Source organism: Brassica rapa, chromosome A04 (assembly GCF_000309985.2).
Source record: "Brassica rapa cultivar Chiifu-401-42 chromosome A04, CAAS_Brap_v3.01, whole genome shotgun sequence".
Lineage (NCBI taxonomy): Eukaryota > Viridiplantae > Streptophyta > Magnoliopsida > Brassicales > Brassicaceae > Brassica > Brassica rapa.
The window spans coordinates 11,528,870-11,552,583 of record NC_024798.2 but is presented as its reverse complement, the minus strand read 5'-3'; the positions used below and the strand labels follow the sequence as shown (position 1 = coordinate 11,552,583).

At 29.9% G+C, this 23,714-nt stretch overlaps 2 protein-coding genes across 2 annotated transcripts; one reads left to right on the top strand and one right to left on the bottom strand.

The window, feature by feature from the left end:
• The first annotated feature begins 979 nt into the window (after positions 1-979).
• On the top strand, positions 980-1,951 carry LOC103864208 (germin-like protein subfamily 1 member 16). The gene is made up of 2 exons (XM_009141961.2): positions 980-1,185; positions 1,295-1,951. Exons 1-2 carry the CDS (start codon positions 1,059-1,061, stop codon positions 1,837-1,839), a joined length of 672 nt encoding a protein of 223 aa, XP_009140209.1. The 5' UTR covers positions 980-1,058; the 3' UTR covers positions 1,840-1,951.
• Positions 1,952-17,334: 15,383 nt separating this feature from the next.
• On the bottom strand, positions 17,335-22,740 carry LOC103864207 (phenolic glucoside malonyltransferase 1-like). Its single transcript, XM_033290058.1, has one exon. The coding sequence runs from the start codon at positions 19,819-19,821 to the stop codon at positions 18,424-18,426; it is 1,398 nt and encodes a 465-aa protein (XP_033145949.1). The 5' UTR covers positions 19,822-22,740; the 3' UTR covers positions 17,335-18,423.
• Between the last annotated feature and the right edge of the window lie 974 nt (positions 22,741-23,714).

Here is a 23,714-nt window from a genome sequence, read left to right as displayed (position 1 = left end):
TTTACCAATTTTTTGAACAAAAGAAAACTACCAGCTTGTGTATATTGATGTTTTATTAATTGTTTATATTTTTAATAATTTTTTTGATTGACAAAATTATTTATTTCATTAGCTTTCAGAAATACAAAGAGTAAAAAGGAAAAAAATGGACAAAATTGGTTTTATACCAAAGGGACAACAACCTTGTTTTTTTGTTCTCTTTTAGTAATTTTCCCAAAAAAAAATCAAAAATCACTTAAAGTGACTTCTCATTTGATTCTTTTTTCATTCCCTAATAATCTTACGTAATTCCTTTGTCCAGCCCGTTAATGCATCTTATACTGACACTATTTGCAATCTAAATCTTCCCTGTGACACTTCTGTTGTGTTTTGTACATAATTAAATGCAAATTCGATTACATTTGTTAGATAAGTTAAGCCATTGTGGGATCTCTCCTAACATTATAGGCTTATAGCCTACGTTATTTTGCCATCTACCCATTTGGCCAGTATCTTCCATTCTTCCTAAAGGAATTCCAACTACCAGTCTCTTTTGTTTAGCTTTTTTTTTATGTAACTAAGAGTCTACCTGATTCGCTGTACGTAATCTCATTAATTACTTAATGCATTTTATTAAACAATCTGAACTACCAGTTACAACATGTTAAACACGAAAACATAAAATAATAATTTTAAACCATGTCAAATATAATATATATGACTTATGAGCAGAGGCGGACCCACGTTGGATAAAGGGGTTGCACCTGCCACAGGTTAAAATTATATATTAGCAAGTCTATACCAAGTAACTGAAAAATACATAGCTCAATTGGTGTGTTTATTTCCTTTCTGACCCCCCTTTAACTGAGTCACCTGGGTTCAAACTCCCTCAATTAATTGTTTTCCCCTTTATTTTAGTTTTAATCTGGGCCAAGCCCAATTATGACACTCCTTAAAACTTATCTTGGGTCCGCCACTGCTTATGAGCTTGTCCTATAAATATAAAGCACCATGCTTCGCAAACCACAGACGTAAACGAATCTAGAGAGAGCATTCATATATAGCCTTTTATCTGAAAAATGAGGTTTTTTCAGGCTCTCATCCTCATCCCTATTGCCATATTGGCTTTGGTAATTTCCTTTGCTGAAGCTTATGATCCAAGTCCACTCCAAGATTTCTGTGTCGCCATTGATGACCTAAATGGTGGTACGAAAAAAAAAAACCCATGTTTCATCTATTTCTCTTATTTTCTCCATTCAAATTGATCCTAACGTTGTAATAATTTATGATCTTTGAAATATATTTCTACATGCAGTTTTTGTGAATGATAGGTTCTGTAAAGACCCGATGCGAGTCAATGCAGAAGATTTTTTCTTCTCTGGCCTCAACGTGCCTGGGAACACCAGTAATCAAGTTGGCTCCAATGTGACCACGGTTAATGTTGATCAGATCCCAGGGCTAAACACCATGGGCATATCATTGGTGCGCATAGACTACGCTCCACATGGACAAAACCCACCTCACACGCATCCCCGTGGCTCAGAGATCCTTGTCCTTATCAAAGGAACATTATACGTCGGGTTTGTCTCTTCCAATCAAGACAATAACCGTTTATTCGCCAAAGTATTGCATCCTGGCGACGTATTTGTGTTCCCCATTGGAATGATTCATTTTCAGGTAAATATTGGGAAAGTCCCTGCCGTTGCTTTTGCAGGATTGAGTAGTCAAAACGCTGGTGTAATCACAATCGCAAACGCTGTGTTCGGGTCAAATCCTCCTATATATCCAGAAGTTCTAGCCAGGGCGTTCCAGTTGGATGCAAATATTGTCAAAGAACTTCAGGCCAAGTTTGGTCCATGAACTTCTAAGTCGTTATGAGTGCTTATCATTGATATATGCACTTAAACAATAGTGTACAACTAAAAATGTTATGTCAAATAAAAATAAAGAAATAGTGTTGTTTACCTGATTATTTTTTTAATTTTATATTTTACTTCTAAAATAAAACACAATTATCTATTATTATAAAGAAATGTGCCTCTCTCCTTATTAGGACACGTCATCAATTAGAAGCAGCAGAAGCCGACATCTGTCCTACTCTCACGTAAGTCTCGCTGCCCTTTATGTTTCTAATGGGCTTTCAAATGCATGTGTATTCTCTGGGCTTCAAAATATTATGTTGGATTGAATATTTACTTAATATGTCCCAATATTGTCCTTTGAGTCGCCTTCTATTTCAATACGGTATCGGCGTTAGGGTTCTTCATAATCTGCAAATCTGCTTACGTCTAGCGTTTATAGAGATTTTGGTTTCTCTGAGAGAGATACTTCGTCGCTGTAAGATGTGCGTAGGCGTTTCGTTTTTTTTTACTCACCCCAATGTCGTTACAAGTTCATTGATTCAGCATTGATTCAACATCATTAAGTCTCGCTTTTCCCTCACGACCCACTACAACCACAATTATGCATTCAATGTCTCTTTATCCTCTTCCAAGCGGTGGATCTCATCTATAAAAAGGTTGGACATCCTGCATTGAAAATCATCCTCACAATTTCAAAATCATTCGATAACTCTTCCTCATGATAATGGCTAATAGTTTAATCTACTTGCATGATTCAAATTCTGAGAAGCCAAAAACGTTAAACACAGTGGCCAGTTGATGGCTTGTACATGATTTTCATGATCCTAAGGTTCTCCGTTCTTGAAACTCATGAACATATTTTCTGTTAATTTTTCAGGCTTTTATATTCATAAATCTTCAACTCTGTATACATATCTTTTTTCTAAACTATTTAAAATAATAAATCTTGAACCCATTTGTTTATTTGATTTATTTTATACATGAGTTTCAGTCGACACTCATGCCAGCCACCATTGATGGCCACTGTCTCGCCACCTTCCGACGCCGTGTCAATGCCGGTTCTCTGTTGACAGTTAGCTGGTTCGATGTGATACGGTGCAATCATAGCTTCTGGCTAACCTACTCTCCTCTAATGATTCAGTTTATTAGTGATTCAACCACTTCTGATGAGAACCAAACCGGTCTCTCCAATACCTGAAGAACGGTTTAGGTTACGGAATCACGATTAGCTTCATGGCCTAGCCAATACAAACACACATATTCCAGGTTCATCCGCTTAATATCTGATTCATCCCAGATTAATTATTGAAACCTATAAATAATTGAGCGCTCCATTGACACTCAGACATTATTGGAGAACTCACTGATGTGAAGAGTACAGTGAGTGATAAGCCATTCATCACCACTTTCATAACTGATTAAATATACGCTGGCTATTTCATATTATGGTTTTTCTGTTGGCAGTGAGCCAGTGATGTATATGTCAAGCAGTGGAGTTTCACTATATACTGGAAGGTTTTGGAGGTGATCCAAGAGTTGTTGTCACGACTGACATAAAATAATGATGATGATAATGGAGATGACATGCCTGGTGGCAATTCAGTACTCTCTAAGGTTAAGGCATACTGACGTTGACGATGAATTCATATCAGGTAACTAAAGTTGCTTTTAAATCAAAATGTTTGGGTTGATGTTTCTTGGAAAATTATGCGAATTTATCACTCTATTGAAGACAGGCAAACAGAGGCGCCCATGGTTAGATTCTAAATATCTCTCTAGGGAGACACTTGAAAAGTTCAGCTATTCATTCACCAACAAGTACAACTACATGTATTTTGTTGTCTGTCATGCTTTTTTCTTTCTGTAAAATGAACAAACAGAATCGAGAATATATAGAACTCTCCACCAAATGATGAAAGAGTCTAATTAGAACATTGCTATTTACCGCATCCACATTTACGATTTTCAAGTTTATATGAAACTTCCATCTATTGTATCCTATCTGACATGACCTATCTCATACAGTAATTGCAGCTTGATTAGCTCGACAAACCCGGATGCTCCGGCCAGCTACTAATTCTTCTGAAAGTATTCTCACTGCCCATAACTCACCAAAATTCTTTTACTTCCTCAGCTAAAACTCAAACATTTAAAAGTTATGGAAGAGGAAGAACTCACGCTTTACCAGACACAAAAATGCATGTACATAACGACTATACTTTTCAAGACTAACAACCAAAGTGACAACAATCATTATCACCAATATACATTCCATTCGCAATCAAAACACACCAAATATATATTAACACATTATAAAAATTTGTTGAATGATAAAAATTTGACTTTAGGTCCACGTGGGCTATCATATTGTTTCCGTATTTGGGTCCATTTATTTTGGTCCATTAAAAATTGACGTATTAGTTCCTAACTGGAAACATAATATCTTCTTATTCTCATCTTAGCTCTCTCCACCTTCATCTTCGCCACCGTAAACCAAACATTGAATATCAATCACCACGTCCACAAACCACCATTGTAACTCTTCGTATCAACATAATTCCATGTAATTAAGATTGTGATAACCTTATACAGGCATCGGAGAAGCTGAGAAGCCATAAACTTCACGGTGGAGGCAGCAATGAGTCTGGTCGGAGAAAATGACCAGAGGTTACAATTTCTTACCCAAAAATGGAATTCAGTTCTCACGATCAAGAAGAATCAAAAAGAATAATAGAACATATAGAGCTCAGAAGGGCGAAGAAAGAGAGACGTACCTGAGTTTCTTTGGAAGAGACTGAGCTTGCTGTCCAAGCTCGAGACAAATAGGAAGCTGAGTTATCGATCCATGTTTGGTTCGTGAGACTGTTTCCCTCAAGAAAAGTCAATGGGAGTTACATGTCGGGATTAACATGTGAGTCAAAACTAGAAAGGATAAGCTTTACTCGGGTAAGGAGGGAGGTATGAGTGCGAGTCGTGAATATCTCTCAAGCTGACTGAATCGAAGATGGAGATGCATTCCGCGGAGATAAATTCATCGGAGGAATACAATATGGCCACTGGAGGCGTATGGAATCGAGTTATTTTTGACCATCCAGTAAATCGGGGCTCTAAGAGCACCAGCATTAATGAACCCCTGGTTGGGGTTCATAATTTAAAATTTTTATTATTTTTTTTTTCATTTTTTGTTTGTTATTTTTTTTAAAAAAAAAAAAATTGACCAATAGCGGGCCGCCACGTGGCGTGGGGCCGCTGAACAGTAACGACCCAGGTTCATACAGAAGGAGTTTGGAGAGACAGGATCATCACTGTTACATATTATAATATTCTTTTTCTTGAAAAACGTGTGAATCCCCCTAATGAACCTCCAATGCTGATGCTCTAAAGACACGACAACGGAATCTCGGCAGAGTCGATGAGATTGTCATCGCAATGGAAACATACAAGAGTTTATTGGAGTCGAGAAGCTTTGGGGTTCTGTTCAGACAAAGCAGCGGCAAGGAGATTCGGTGCAAGGATAAACTTGGAGGTTAACGAAGATGGAGTTTGTCGGTGTGGAGAAGAAGATAAAGGGGACTTCTGTTTGATTCTTGGTGACGGAGAAAATAAGAGAATGTTAAAGTTGGGCCAGTGGATATTATTAATGGGCCTCAATTTTAACTTTGTTTTACAGCAGCTCACTCCAAATCTTAGCTTCAAGATACTTGCACGAAGATAAGTCGGTTAATTTCTTTTGTGAAATAGGAAAATAAGACATTCATGCAAAACGTGGAACTTCTAAAAGTGGAGGATGGGGAGGATGTGGTAAGCTTAATGGATCAACTGGGGAATCAAAATCACAAGAAATAGAGATAGTTAAAAAGATATCGGGTAGAAGAAATTAAGGAACACAAAAACTGTTAGAGTCATGTCGATAAAACTTTTTAAAGTGAAAAGATAATAAATAATAAAAAGATCAATAAGGCAGTGCCAAACCAACAATGTACATGAGTTTCAACTTAAATCCTTTCACGATCTTTTTTAACATTGTTCAACAGATACTACAATTTAATTTTAAAATATTTAACGAGCGACATTAAGGCACACTAAATCTTAGGGATACAAAACTATTTTCATAAGATGAAGGTTTAGAATATCTACACACAAGTAAAGTATATCCCGCCCGTAGGGCGGGCCGACCCTAGTGTCTAATAAGTAATATAGGCATAGTTAAATTTTCATGGATACCTAATCAGGTCTTTAAGAGTTGTTACAATTTACAATGTACTCATTCCGATAGGGTTAGTGAAAAATAAAGCCACATATAAATAGAGTATTACAAATAATGCGCCAATGGCTACTAAATCACATCTACGCAGCTTGGCACTCTCAGTCCCAGAACTAACATCATAAGATAGTATTTAATTTATCTAAACTCATATACTATATTATTTCCATGTAAAAATACCTATATTATTTCTTTGTCTTATGAAGGAAAACGTACGTAAGAATTTTGTTATTACTAAAAAAGGCTGAAATCCCCTATATATCAATTGAGGATCTTTTAAAAAATTAGAACCTTAATTTTGTATTAATTAAAAAAAACTTCATCATATATGGCACTTCTAAATGTCTTCTAAATCCTATTTCTAAAAATTCTAGAGCACCTAATATAAACCATAGTTTAATATAACGTTGTCACATATTTCCATAACTATATATCATATCAAAAGTCGCTTTTAATTTTTTTTGGCACACCGGTATTAAGACCAATGAGTGCCTTATATATCAGTTCTTTGTATATTATGAGTAAGGTTCTTGCCTGTTAAACGTTTCTTCCAAACGCTGAACCTACACCAAAGATAAATGAAGAACAAATCACATGATTATTAAACAAATCAAAGAAGACTGTTGCGAATGTGACTCTTTTTGGATAAAAATATACATTATGTACAATCAGTCTAAATCCATTAAAAACCGAGTAGTAAACAAAAAAAGAATCGTACAAACTGTTCATTTTTATTAGGTTAATCACATATAAGTTGAGTAAACTGGAGTCTCTACATAAGTTGAATTTTTGTTATTCTATGTTGAAAACAACAATATAATTGGAACTCTATAAAATATACTCGAGTGGACATTCAATCTCCTATACAGTATACCAATAGTAAGACCAAGTACGTATTTAACTAATCAAAAAAACCTTTTATATTGTATACAAAAAATATTTCAAAACCATATCAGTATAAAACATAATTAATATACGGTTTGTCTATTATTAATGTTTGTTAAGCCATTTTAATTCAAACTAAACCAAACCATAATCAATCAAATACTTTTGGTGGTTTCGGTTAGAATGTACAAAAAAAATTTATGTCAGTGATATACGCACTATATAGAATAATAGAATTTTGGTAAGTATAATTTCTATTTTCGCTATTAAAAGAAACAAATAAATACAGAATATATCCCCTATATATTATTTGAGAAACATTACAACATTTTTTTGTAGCCACGTGTCATCACTAGAATGATTCTTAGAATCCTTAGAGAAATAGGTTGGTTCATCTAAATATATAATAAGCTTTTTATTAAACCATAATAAATACATTATTAATGTGCTTCATTATTTCCTTAAAAAAGATTACAGAATTGCCTAATGTGGCTAAAGTATATATGACAATTAATGATTTTGAATAAGAAAGATTTGATAAAAATAAGTGTGTATTATAATTATATTTGTTTAATTTTAAGCTATTAAAATAAATTAAACAATCATAGTAACCATATAATAAAAATTTAAAAAATTATTTATATATTCTATTTTAAATTTTTAAAAATGAGTATAAATTACTAAAACTGTTAAAAGTTTCACATTCAAATTTTGTTATCTATGATTTAAAACTTTTGTTATGACATGATACAAATAATTAAAAATAATATAAGTTGAAAGTCTCATTTAATAAATATCAAAAAATAAAAGATATATAAATATATGTATCATTTTAAATTTAACTATATGACATATAAAAATACATAAATATCTTACTTTTGAAATTTACTTTGAACATTTTTTTGATAAAAAATTTAAAAAATATTGACAACTTAATTTTTTAAAATATTATAAATTACTTAAACCATTAATTCCACAGTGAAAGTTTTGTTATTACTAATTTAGACTTTTTGTTATAACAGATACAAATGATAAAAAAAAATATGAACAAAAAGCATCATCTAATAAATATTAATATTAAAATATACCATATATATGTTACTATCATTTAAATTTAATTATATATCATATCAAATAGAAAAAATATTTTTTTGATTTTTATTTATATGTTCGCACCAATTTAATTATATAAGTAGTATAATGACTTTTTAATTATTAAATATATATTTATTATTTCGTAATATGTTATAAACATATAATATATTAAATAATTTTTATATATAATGTTCATTCCGCGCAAGGCGCGGATCTTAACCTAGTATATATATATATATCTAACTAGGTCACCAAACGATTGTATATATGAAATATTTATGCTTGGTACACAATTCTTCATTAGGTAAATATGGAAATTTATATTGAAGACTAAATATGACTTCAAAACTAAGGTATGAATTGCCTAAATCTTTTTTGGTAGTTAAGGAAAACGCTAATAATGTGCTTTCGTAAAAGTTAATGATAATGAATGTATATCACGTAAACCTAATTATCATCTTATATAAACTAGACCTGAGTATTCGAGTCTCAATCGGGTTTCGATTTTGTCCAATCGAATTTTGATTTTTCGGGTTTATCAAAATTAGCGTAATTTGGGTTATATAGAAGTTTGGTTTGAGACAGGTTCGGGTTCTATCGAGTTCGAGCCGGAGTTTAACCACTATATATTTACATAATTGTATTTTGAGCAAGTGTAACTTATTTACTAAATGAAAGCAATATATTTATTTACAAGACACGATTTCAAACAAAGCAGATTCTTAAATCCTAATAAGGTATAGTATTAATGTGTATAAGTTTCAATTGAATGGTTAACTTTTTTCCAAATTATATTTTATTTTTAGATTAGTTATTAACTTCAACACTAACAATACCAAAGCACCGTACCAAGAAATCTCAATCTCATATATATTAATAGAGAAACATTTAAAAAATTATAATCTGTAATTTGTGCTAAGTAAAAATTGTAATGTTGAATTGTCACATAATTGGAATGAAATTTTGTTTATGTGGTGAATTTATAATCAAATGAAAATTTTGTTGGTCCAAAATTAATTTGCTAGAGAATATTATATTATAGTATGTCCATTATGGACCATTCATTTATCAAATTGAAATTTATTATCTATTCTTTCTTTAAATAAAGCCTAGGGAATTACCTAATGTGACTAAAATATATATGACAATTAATCATAATTTAAATAATAAAGATTTGATAACAATCTGTATACTTTTTATCATTTTTATTTATTTCTTTATTATAAAAGAAATAACACAATTACATTAATCAAATAAGAAAACTAGATATTTTTGTATATGTTGTATTTTGAATTTTTCAAAACGAGTATAAATTACTAAAAATGTTAAAAGTCTCACATAAACTTTTGTGATCAAGTTTTGATTTTTTTTATATATTAAGATATAATGATTATAAGACCATATGAATAAAATGATTTTATTTTAATAGGTTTATATATATATATATATATATATTTCATATCATTTAAATTAAACTATACATCATATGAAAATACATACTTATATTTTGATATTTGCATTAAACATATATTGAAAAGTTAATATTTTAGTTTTGAAATCTTCATTATTTTTTTAAATGATTATAAATTATTGAAACTACTAAATATCCCACATTAAAAAATTGTTGGTGTAAAATTTTGTTACACAAATATGCAAATAATCATAAAATCATATAAGTAGAAACCTCATTTAATAAACATCCATATTAAAAGTATACTATATATATTAATATCATTTAAATTTAATTATATATCATATACAATAGTTAAGATTGATTGTTTTGATTTATTTACCCTAAAATAATTGCGAATAAACAAAAATGATTTTTGATTTATATGCACATGCTAATTTATTAAATAATAGTAACTGATTTCTTAGTTATTTAGTATATATAATTATTATACTATTATTTCAAAATATGCAGAAAACATAAAATAAGTAATAAATATAAAATATTTATTCTGTAAAAGATGCGGATCTTAACCTAAGTTTGTATCACTTTGATAATTTTAAATCTTAAACATTTTCTGAATCTCAGACCAAAACAAACAAACGAAATGAGAATAAAATCCAAAATTAATATTTATATCGAGCAATAACCAAAATTAGTGTCTCAGTTAAAAACTAATAATAAATCAATGATCTATTTAAAAGATTAAAACCTAGTAAAATATGACAAATAAGAAAAAATAACTAAATATTTAACATAACATATAAATTTAGTATTATTATAATAAATTCTTTTTAATTATATGTAAAATCATTAAGAGTGTTTTTTAGTTAATAAATTAGTAACCCCTCTAAAAACTAATAATCAATCAATGACTTAGCTAAAATCTAGTAAAAATAAGATAATTAAATAAAATTATCTAAAATTATGGAAAACATGATAAATCAGCAAATTGACTTTTCAAATAATAATAAAGATATGTTTCAATCTCTGGTGGGATATTTATGACTGTACGATCGTAAGATGGACTTAGATCCTCCGGTAGAAAATGATTTGCTTGGCTACATATATGGGCCCATGAATTGAGAAACATGCTTGTCGTTTTTCCATCTGAAACGCCATTGTGTGCGTTTACGCGGATGCAAAATCCTTGGACCATATGAAGTATAAAACTATACTAGATTTTGATTTGTGCATCCACACATGTGTACTTTATCTTTTATATAAATTTATATTTATTATACGTAGACAGTGTTATATATTTTTTATTAAATGTTAGTTTGTTTTCTTATAAGTATAATATAATAATCCATTTTTTTTTCAAAAATATGTTGCTATTTATTTTTCATGTCACTATTATATATCATATATGTATCATCATATAATTAATGTATTTTAACGTGCCATCATATAAGTACTCATATAATTAATTATATTTTATACGTACCATCATATAAATAATCATATATATTATATTTTTTAAAACTTAATGGGAAATATAAAAACCATAATTTAAGTTGGTGTTTGAAGTTGTACTTTGTATTGTATTTTTCTTATATATATATAATTAAAACTTTTTTTATAATGGTTATTAGAAAATATTTTAGTAAAAATCAATTTTTGAATATATGTATATTTTTTAATCAATTTTGATATAACTTAGTTTTAAATTAATAGTTTGATTTGAAATATGTATATAAAATTCTAATGTTTTTTATGATTATTTTTGACAAAAGATATTTTTAAGTAATTAGCTTGGGCCATTTTTCGTATATTTTAAAGCTGGTCCAAATATATAGTTTCTCATAGTATAATGGATTTTTACTTTTTTTTTTAATAACATAAACCCATTACTCTTTTTGCTTAATATACTTCTTATCCATGTTTCCAAACAATATTTTAGTTTCTTACCACTATCTATGTTTCTAAACACTTTCTAAAAATATTTCTACTTTAATAAGATAGATGAACTTTTATATTGGATCGAAGAAGAACAATCATATGAAAATATGAATATGTAAATAAAAATAAATGACAATAAAAAGTCTTATAAATAATAAATGATACGAAAGTTAGATGTGGAGTTCAAAAAAAAAAAATTCTTAACACAAATAAACAATAACCAATTAGTCCAACAAAGAAAATATTATAAATACAACCAGAAGCGTTGTTCAAAAATAAAATTATGATCCATATAACAAAAATCAATATATATATTATGCAAAAGAATGTACATATATATGGATTATAGAAAAACATAAATGTGTAATTAAATTACAAAATAGAAGAATAAATTATTATATATAAATGAACTAAGGACTCGATTGCTAACAACAAACAATAGAATTATATAAATAATAAATAAAATTTTGAGAAATGAATATTACAAATATTTCTCTACAAATTTATAGAAATTGGTTTGAATTAGATGAATATGTATACAAAATCAATCGCATACAACATAGGGACTATTTTTAAAATTTCCTATTTGTGTTTTTTAAGTGGACAAATACACCTCCAATTTTATTTTTAAAAACTAACTATTTTATATGTGATAAGACATATTTTCTCTAATTTAAATTGGAAATTATCATTAATAAAAAAACTCAAATTCAAAAATATTGTTATTGCTATTATTTAAAAATAAACACATAATCTAATATTAACTAAAGCCAGCTGACAATTATAAACGATTTACATTCTTAATAATGAATTGGTTATTATATTTTAATAAATAGATTTCGAATTATATTTGTATCAAAAAATAAACATATAATGTAATATTAACATATTATCAAAATTAGAAAGAAAAACTAAAGTCAGCTTGACAATAGACACTGGAGCCAAGAGCTAAACAACCACCGAAATCATTAGAATTAGGCAAACACCAAACCTATAAAAACGAGATTAAAACTGAGATATTGCCACAAATACCACTTTTCATGTTTACTATAACCACTTTTACTATCACTTTTAATGAAGAGTAAAAGAAACTTATACCCTTAGGCAGTGTTTTGAAATCCGACCCGAACCCGCAGTTGAACCGGTAAACCCGGTGACCCAGAAAAAATCCGGTTTGGATTTTGTGAAAAAACCAATATTTAGAAACCCGCAAAAACCCGGAATCTGATACCGGTTGAACCACAGGTCGAACCAATATTAAAGAAAAAATTACCAAAACGGAACACAAAACTAGCATGGTTGTCCCTATGGTATAAAACCATTTTGGTCCATTTTTTGTTTTTACTTCTTTTTTAATTATGTTTTAGATTCTAAGTTTCCAATTGAAAAGTTACGTGCTGACAAAAGAAAAAGGTAGGTTTTTTCTTCAGTTTTATATTTGTGATTTTTATATTTTGATAAAGATTTCACTATGCCACCTAAAGAAAATGAAGTGAACGGTAGTAGAGAGAACCAAAATTAGTTGATGTGATTTGGTGTTAGTTTATTTTCATTATTGATAATTTATTACAATGATATTATACTTTTGGTTTATTTTGTATTTGAAGTTTAATTTATTATTCACATGAGATATTTAAATATTTATAAATTTTATGTCTTGATTTTTTTTAGATGTCATAACTCTTACCTTGTTATTATAAAATTTTAAATAGTCTAAACTATTTTTTTATATTTTTTTATTTCAAATGAAAATAAAAATATAAAAACTAAAGTTAAGAATTTTGTAAATGTTTTTTAAACATAAAATATATACATATCCAAACTATTATTTTATGTTTTAAAAACATTTACAAAATATTAAACTTTAGTTTCTATATTTTTATTTACATAGCTGATATATTATTATATAATAAAATTAATTCATTTATTAACATGTGGTTCATCCGCGGTCGACCCAGCAACCCAGTAAGTCATCCGGTTCAGTGTCCGGGTCGGGTTTAAAAATATTGCCCCTAGGGTTAACTAATTTAGACTTAGGTTTTATCAGTGTTTTGAAACCCGATCCGGACCTGCGGTTGAACGGTAAACCTGGTGACTCAGAAAAAATTCGGTTTGGGTTTTGTGAGAAACCCAATATTTAGAAACCTGCAAAAACCCGCAAAACCCCAGTAAAACCCGGAACCCGATACCGGTTGAACCACGGGTTCAACCAATAAATAATTTTTACTTTTTTTTTTTAGTTTTTAATTATGTTTTATATTCTAAGTTTCCAATTATGAAGTTAGGTGCTGACAAAAAAAACAAGGTTAGGTTTTCCTTTTTCTGTTTTATATCTGTGATTGTTAGATTTTGATGAAGATTTCACTATGCCACATGAAGAAAATGAAATGAACGATAGTAGAGAAAACCAAAATTAGTTAATGTGATTTGGTGTTAGTTTATTTTCATTATTAACAATTTATTACAATGATCTTTTACTTTTGGTTTATTTTGTATTTGAAGTTTAATTTATTATTCACATTAGACATTTAAAAATTTATGACTTGATTTTTTTTAGATGTCATAACTCTTACTTTGTTAGAGAAAATTTTAAATAGTTTAAACTATTTTTTGATATTTTGTATGTCAAATGAAAATAAAAATATAAAAACTAAAGTTAAGTGTTTTCTAAATGTTTATAAACATAAAATATATACATATCAAAACTATTATTTTATGTTTTAAAAAAAAATTAGAAAATATTAAAATTTAGTTTCTATATTTTTATTTACATAGCTGATATATTATTATATAATAAAATTAATTCATTTATTAACTTGCGGTTCACCCATGGTTCACCCGCGGTCGATCCAGTGACCCAGCAACCGGTAAGTCATCCGGTTCAGTGTCCGGATCGGGTTTAAAAACATTGGGTTTTATAGTTAAGCGGTGGGGTAGAGTTTTTGGAATGTGAAATTTAGGATCCTAATAAATACATAAATAAATACTTCAAAAATATATAAAAAAATTAAAAATAGTTTCAAAAATAATTTTTGATTTTAAAAAAAACATTTTGAAAAAAAGATTCAAAAAAAAATTCTAAATTTTTTTTAATAAAAAGTTCGAATTTAAAAAAGTATAATTCGAAAACATAAAAATTATTTTTATTTTTTTTTAATAATGATTAGATATATATATATAACAATGGTATAAAACTCTTTTACTACTTAATGAAGAATGTATTTTTGAAAATGTTCATTTACTGATAGTAAAGATAAAAAATGGTAACATGAAAATGGTAAACAAAAAATTTCTCCATTAAAACTTGTGAAGGCCTACAAGCTACCATAATCCTTCACATACAACAATAATAAAAAAAGATAAACAGAATTTAAACATGCAGGTGTGTGACTGGGTGGGATTGGTGTCAAGTTGAAGAATGGAGGGTGTGACTGTAATACCTAAATATCGTAAATATTTTTGCTACAAGTCTATTACTCTCGTTTTAGCTCATGAATTCACCAATTAGGTGAAAAAATAATAATAAATAATTTATTTGTTTATGCTGATTACTATTTAAATGACGGTAAAATGTCTTTATTTTTCCTCATAGTTTTTAAAGAGAAATTCAGTTAGGCTAGTTACTATTCTATTATTACTCTACATCATTCTACTTTAATTACTCTTATTTATTGTAACTCGAAATACTTTCTGTAGATGTTAAGGACGAATTCAAAGCTGGTTACTAGGGCTTCGCATTTTACTCGATACTTAAATCCGAATCTGAACCAACATGAAACATCTGAACCGAAATCCGAACCGAAATAGAAAAAATACCCGAACGAGTTTTGATATGAGGATGTTCGGATAATCGAACCTGATCGGTTATATCCGATACCCGAAAGGTTATCCAAAATACCCGAACATACATATAAATAACCCAAATCTATATTTATCATTCTCCATTTAGTTTAACCGACTATGCAATCTCTATTTATTTCTCATTCTCCATTTTGATTTTGTTTGTGTGATGATTATAAGTTTGATTCAGATTGTATGATTCTCAGAAGTTAGTCGATTTTGTTTGCAACCTTTTGAAGTTAGTCGATTTGTTTGGTTTGTCCACGGTTTAAACTTTAAAGAGACTGTTTTTTTGTTGATTGAGGAAGTGAGAACAAAACATAACTGAATAATTGCTTATGTCTGAATGTTATTGCACGACTTGTTTAGCTTTACAAAATATGAATGGAGAAAGAATATGAATTATATTATTGAACGACTTGTCTTGTTATCATAATACATATGCCGTGCATATGAGAATCAATTTAGCTTTATAAAATATGAGGTTTATGGTTTGTATCATCATCTATGTTTGGAAGTAGAAACTCTTTTAGTTTGTTTCAGTTTGTTTTCTTAATCTATAAACTCTGTTGATGTTTTCACTTTGTTTTTGGACAGATTATGTTGTTGTTGTTGTTGTTCACATTGCATGTGTTTTTGGACTAATAACATTACCATGAATGATTTGAAGACAAAACAGAAAATGCGTTTCAATTTTTTTTTAAGTTTGGATTTTGGATATATCTGAAATTATCCGAGCCCGAAGTGAAATTCCGGAACCCGACCTGAAATGAAAAAATACCCGAACAGGTTATATATCCCTATATCGAAATACCTGAAAACCCGAAATATCTCATCCGAACGGGTTTCCGAACGCCCCTACTAGTCATGTTAGAAACATGAGGATATTGGTGTCAAATTGATTGCAAAGTTTTCAGATTTGTGTCGGACAGAAGTAAGGGGGTGTTAGTGGGAACTATACTTATAATGATTGTAAGAATTTAAAAATTCTATAGATATTGGTTGATGGATTTTAACATTCTTTTTAAATCAAGTGTTATTGGTTTGATGATTTTTTAATGACATATATAATTCATTGTTATTCAAAAAAATTGGGTTTTAAATATTCTATAATTCTATTGGGATTTACATTCTTAACATTTCGACTTACGAAAACAAAACTTTCAAAATATTGCATATATCCACAAGATTCTTGAAATCAATGTCGTATAATGGTTTCATAGACTTTTTAAATATGAAAAACTAATTAGAATTCTTTATAAACCTAATTTTGGTTGTAAAAGGAAGTCAGATTTTGTAGTTTTGGCGAAAAATCCGAATTTGGTGAGTAAACATGATTTTTCCACTAAAATTACAAATTTAGTTTTACAGTTTTGACGGAACAACATTATTTTGAAGTCTTGAAGAAAAAATCTAGTTTTTCAGTTTAGTGGCAAAATCTGATTTTGTGGTTTGGCATAAAATATAATTTTTACGATTTTGACAAGAAATATGGTTTTGAGATTTTGAGGGGAAACCATGATTTTGCGATTTTGATGGCAAATTTTGATTTTTGAGGGGAAACCATGATTTTGGATTTTACGATAAAACAATATTTTTGGTTTTGGTTGGAAAACATTGTTTTGCGGTTGCGGTTATGTTGGAAAAACTCAATTTTTATTTTTTTGTAAAAAACTCTATTTTACGGTTTTAGCAGAACATTTTGATTTTACAGTTTTGGAGGTAAACCCTGATTTTCAATTTTTGCGAAAACATGATTTTCATGTTTTGGCAGGAAACATTAATTTAAGGTTATGATGAGAAACTTAATTTTATGGTTTTATCAGAAAAAAAAAACTCAAATTTGTGGTTTTTTTTTGGAAAACTTGAGTTTACGGTTTTGGTGAGAAGATGTTATGTTATAGTTTTGGAGGAAAAACTCAGTTTTACAGGTTTGGCAGATAAACTTGAATTTATGGTTTTGGCTAAAAACAACAACAATTAATGTAAAACTATTTACTTTTATATTTCTATTGAAAAATACTTAAGTCTTTTGAATTTTGAAATGATAATTTTGCATCCAAAATTTTATATTTTTTTGTATCTTAAATGTTTAGATTTTTTATAAGTTATACATTAAGATGAAGCATTTATATTCAAATGCAATAATGTTCAAAGGAACAACATATAAGCATTTGTATCCAAACGATTCAGCATAAAAACGAAAATTTTAAATGTTTTACGAGTTGACTCAAATGAAACTATTGATATTTTTCACGTGTCAACACGATACCTTTTGCTTCAAAATGTAGTATAGGGACCAAAGCTAAGACGTATGCAGTACAGCAATGAAAGTTTACTTTGTAGATGAGGCACAAATATGTATTAGATAATTCTACAATATCACATAACTTACTATACCAATGAAAAAGTCTTAGACATCGTTAGAAAATCCGAAATCGGATTAGTTCTTTTATTAATTGAGCTTCAATCCAAATATTCCTAATCAATGATAATAAATTAATAATAAAACTATATATTTAACAATTTAAACTTAATCCAACCATACTTAAAATTGTCGTATCCCTCTCCTGCTGTAAATTGCTATATTTTTTTCAATTTTGCCTTGCAATGTTACTAGACGACTGCTGAAGTCTTTAGAATAAAGGAGGGTTAGTGGGAATTAGATTTTAATGATGCTTAGGATTTCTAGAGTTTAATGTTATTGGTTTATAGATTTTCACATTCTCACTAAAATCTATCGTTATTGATATAATAATTTTTTAATTTTATGCAAAAAAATTTAATATTCAAAAAAATTAGATTTTAATAATCTATAAATATATTAAGGTCAATGTTATTTAGAATCATATTCCTAACAATTTAACCAATAAAACAAAATTTGAAGAATACTACATATATTCGTTAGTTTCTTAAAATCATTATACTATTTTGTTTTCTTATATTTTCACAATATACAAAATTCTCTATAACTTTTTTCAAATTTAATATATGTATCAAATTTTAAAAATCAACAAACTCTATACGAATCTAACTAGTCTTAAGTCTTAAGGATTCAGGAAAAAATAGTACTTATTCAACATGTGTTATCATTAGCACTCGAACACGAACACAGTTTCAACATGTGTTATTACTGAACTGATTTTTCAAAACGAAAAGTGGTCTATTTTAAGCAAATCAATCAAAGCCTCCATTTCGTGTTTCTTGAGCGAGAAGCCAATCTCCACTCCACCATTCCCATCTCTACCCTCCGCCATCGATATCGCTTCACCTTGATCTATCGACACAACTAAAACTCTCTCGGGTCTACCCCACCCGAAATCTAACCCGTACACTCCAAACCGGGTCGACCCGGCAACAGACACAAGCTGCGACCCTGGTGGAAGAATGGGAAACGAGGCCAAAATATCCGGAAGCTTCAACGCAACAGTCTCATCCAACTCCTCAACCAAATCGCTAACACTGCTAGCAGCAGCCAAGAACCCTTCTTCACCCATAAACGTCTCTGCCGTTAACGGCATTTTAAACGTAGCCGAAACGCAGTTCCCGAAATAACTCGACGGGACCGGCGGATCAAGAAGGCCTCGACAATCCACCGCGAAGCCGTACCCGATTGGTCTACTCGGGTCACCTCCTCGAGCTCTGATTAAACATGTTAACGCATACGAATACGTAACCACAAACGTCGACAGTCGAAGCTCTTTTGGTGACGGGGAGGCAGATGATTCTCTCTTGAGTCGTTCTCGAAGCGTTTGGATGTCTTCACGAGTGAGGTCGAGAGTGAAACGGACGACGTCGGGACTAATCTCCGGCGACGGAATAAGTTTCAAGCTCTTGGGGTTGTCTGGTTCTTTACCACCGGAGAACATTTTGAGTAGAGAGTACCACTCGTTCAAAATATTTTCTTCGATATTGTTCGGATTTTTAATGACCGTACGATCATAAATAGGAAGTAGATCCTGTGGTGGGGAAGCGTTTGCCGTTTGGTCTTGTTGGTGTTTGCATGTGTCTGCCCAGAATTTAAGAAACATGGTTGCCGTTTTCCCATCCAGAACGGCATGGTGTGCAGTTACGCCGATGCAAAACCCTTGGTTTGGAAATAGCGTGACTTGAAACGACACAGCGGAGGCCGAGTCGTCGGTGACTTGTAACTCGGGCACCAAAGGGTGCAACTCGGCGGTGGGGAACGGTTTGTTTCCGGCTAAGCGGGAGAGGTCAGAATTCGACTCGGCGACTGTAAGTGAAACGGCGTCGTTTGGGGAGTAAACGATGCTCGGTTTCTGATCGAGTGAGTCCCAGACGAGGTTTCCGGCGAGTGGGAGATAGTGAGAGAGAGAGGAGGAGAGAGAGGATTTGAGGTTTGGGACGATGACTGAGTCAAAGAAAGGGCGGGTTGCGTCAGTGAGTTGGTAGAAGATGACTCGTTCGACGGGGTGGAATTTGTACCAGAAAATATCGAAATAGGTGAGGGGGAGAGTGAGTGACTCGGACGAGGCAGAAGGGGTGACTCGTGACACGTCAATTACATTACGTGAAGAATTCATTTTTTTATGAAATCTTGTGGTGAAGGAGAGTTGAACTCAGGTATATGGTGGCTAACTTGCTACCGTATATATGGGGAGATTTAGGTAGAGATATAATTTTTTGTGTGGACAAGAAACAAATAACTTTTTTTTGGTCAAAGAGAACAAAAAAACTAAAATGGATAAGAAGTATATAAATTTCAAATCTAAAAAACAAAAAAAAATATTGAAATCAGGCTGGTCACTGTAGTCAATCATTTTTGAAACTAGTACTAATTTTTTCTAAAGACTATTTTATCTTCCTCATATCCTAATTTTGAAAATTAAATATATATATATTTTAGCTATTAAATGAAACTTTGTTCAACAAATGAAAGTTTTCTTTCTCTCTAAAATTTTGATCTAACTTTTTCTGAAATTGACCAAATATTGTAGTGTTTTGGTGGTCTGGGACTATCATGGTCGTCAACTACCGTCATCTTTTTTTTTTATTTTTTTTGGTCTCTTTTGTTGTTCTAACCTTGTATAGTTTCATATCGGTTTTAGCTCTTGTAGATCTCGTTGTAGTATATGAAAAATTTCTGAATAGGATGAACTGCTTCTGACTTAACCACTCCTTTATATGTCTCACCCTCTTTCAGAAGTTAGAAGCAAATAGTGAATAGCAATATCATACATTTTTAGTATCACTTTCTATCTCACTTTTCAACTGAAGTACAGGTACTCAAACACAAAATCAGTTTCAATCTATGTTATTATTAGTAGGGTTCTCAAACACGAATTCAAACGTTGCAAATATGAACTCATACTCAAGCTATTGTAATGAACTGATTTGCAGATTTTTCAGTTCTCTTCAATGCGCTCTATCTCAAACCCAAGAATTTCTAGGGGCACTAGCACGAGCAAAAATTGTTGAAAAGTCCTAGTAAAATTGCTGCTGTCTTTTTTACAGCTTTTTTTGTTGCTTCTCTTTTATGTGAATTTGGAGCAGAGATTCTATTTAGATAGAAAAAGGTTTACGTGAGATGTTGTCATGCATATATATCATAAGATGGTGCAGTCATACATAAATCTCCATAAACATATAAAATTATTATTGGTAGAATCATCTATATATAATTTTCATAGTTTGTAGTAACATAATTAACCATCGTTAAATTTTATTTACCAAACCTTAGTGTTTTCTTAAAGCCCATAGATGGCTATGCAAATTTTCCAATAAATACTTGATACACAAGATCTATAAAACCAAAAGCCTGATGCATATTAATAGTTTCTGTCAAGCTCCCATGATTTTTTTTTTTACATCTAGTTATTTAATGTTTTTACAAGGTGTTTGCCCGCAATTTCGTGGATGATAATATTATACGAAAAGTAGATATTGTGTTTTATAATGTCATAATTGTTGAATAATAATTAGAAATATTAAAATTTTAGCATTTAATAGTTTGATAATCAAAAATTTCAGTATCTATTTTTAAAAGAGCTGTGAAATTTAAGATAGTTCAACAACATAAATATAAGTCACTAAAAATATTTTTCTTAAATGCAAGTATTATTACAACTGCTTCAAGTATTTGGTAATAAATTACCTTTTAATTTATTTTAACAGGTGAAAAACGAAAAATACTTTAGCCATAAAAAATGTATTTTTTTGTAGTTCCAAGAAGATGGTTAGAGGCTTCTATAGCTCTAGCATCTTCGTTAATGATTTATTTTATTTATTTTATTTTCATTTGTCTGATTGTATTCAATTTATTTTAAATTTTTAAAAAATTAATTGTTTTATGTGTTTCTTTCAAAAAAATTGGCAAAAAAAGGGTTCCGGATACGACTAAAAACTCAATTTTATTTTTATATATGACTTAGGTATTAAACAGTATTTAAATCTAAAATTTGTACATAATTGATTGCAAAATTTATTTTTATTTTAGCACTGAAAAAATAAATAAAAAAACTAAAATATCAACTATTGAAATTGTAATATTTCACCTATGAAGGTATATGTAACAAAAAATTTACTTAAATAATTTATATTTTAATATATAAATAAATAGTGTGTTATAATTTTATATAATTTAAATGATTTATTTTTAAGCATGATAACCACAAGTCACTTAAATTACTTCTATTTTAATAGATAAGATAAAAAGTGTGAAATGATTCTATATTATTTATAAATCATTAGAAATATACATTTTTTTGTCAACTAAAAATATACAGTTATACTATTATAATTAGATTTAGAAGCATATACCAGTTTTCATCTATAGAAGATGTCCTCAAGATTTATATAAATAGATTTGATAAAAGTCTCATAAATGATTATGAAACTCTAATTAATGATTTTGTATGCCATAATTAAAAAATGTTTTAAATAATATCAAAATCTGTATAAATGATTTATAAATCTCGTGGGGGTTTAAAAAAAACTTTAAATTTCTAATAATGCCTTATATACAAATCTAATTCTTTATATTTAATATACAACCATTATATTTATTTCTACAAAATATATAAAAATATTTTAAATAATTATAAATAAATAATTTATAAAAAAAACTGATAAAACATTATATACTATTTCTATAATTATGTAACTAGTTACCATAAATTATCATTTGTAATATTACTTTTTTTGGTAACTTGTATTAATTGGTCATAGAGTTTTCTTTTATTTTTAGATTTTATTAAAATAAATATTTAATAAAAGTCATCAACCAATTAAATTATAAAAATTTCTTGAAACTTCACCTATGAGCGACAAGTCATCAGAAATCAATAAAATTGCTAAATAAAATCAATGTTTTTAGTTAATGATGTTAGGAGTTTTCAAGGCTCCTAAGACAAATGCTGTAGTATAAATGATTGTCGAACCAGTTCTGAGGGATATCAAAGCACTGAGAATGCAAGTACTCACTTAATCTAAGTGCAACCAATGATTTAGATGGGTTTTAAGCTATGACTAAAACTAAAAAGCAATAACAGAATGATACTTTCTTGACTAAGGGAAAAGAGAATTCATGGGCATAGGGATTAGACCTTGGGTGATCAAGTATCGAACTAAGGATGGCAAATGATCAATCAAACTATCAACCTTAAGCCTAGACACAATTCTAAGCAAGCTCTATGTCTAGATGAATGCTCATTTGCTAACACATCTCAAACATCAAATGTCTTTGGTTAAATAATATGAAAGCAATCATTACTAACAAGTCTATTAGCTATCTTAGCACCTTTAACAACAAATGTCTTTGGCAAAGTATACTAAAAGCCTAGGAGAGTTGTCTCGGGCATTTCATCGAACACCTTTCGGGTGAGAAATGCCTAAGGATCAACAACTGAGTGGCCAACTCAGAAGATGCATTATGATTACTCTACTAGCAAGGAAATATGAATGATCTACACTAAAACATCCTAGCTCTAACCTAATCACCCTTAATCTCCCTAACCCATGAATTCCAAAGGTGATTACTCACTAATCTCCATGATTCCTCTTAAACCCATATTGGATTTCAGATTAATCATGTAAAGAAATAGATAAGAAATCAACACAAGAACATAACAAATCAAAACCCAAGAGATGAACTTCTCAAGAGAGTTCTTGTGTATTTCTCAATAGATCAAAAGATAAAAGATCCTCTGCCTCTGGTGGCTACAAAAGATATTTAAAACATAGGTTTTAGAAATGTAAAACGTGCATAATGAAATGACCAAAAGGCCCTTAAGTAAAATAGAAATCGACCCAACAATAGACGCGGAGCGACCTCGGCATGTCGCTCCGACAAGTCGCTCCGGCCTTCGGGAGCGACCTCAGTGGGTCGCTCTGAGAGGTCGCTCCGGGCTTCGCTTCGTGTCGTCTCGCCATAGAGACGCGAGCGACCTCGGGTGTCGCTTTGGGAGGTCGCTCCGAG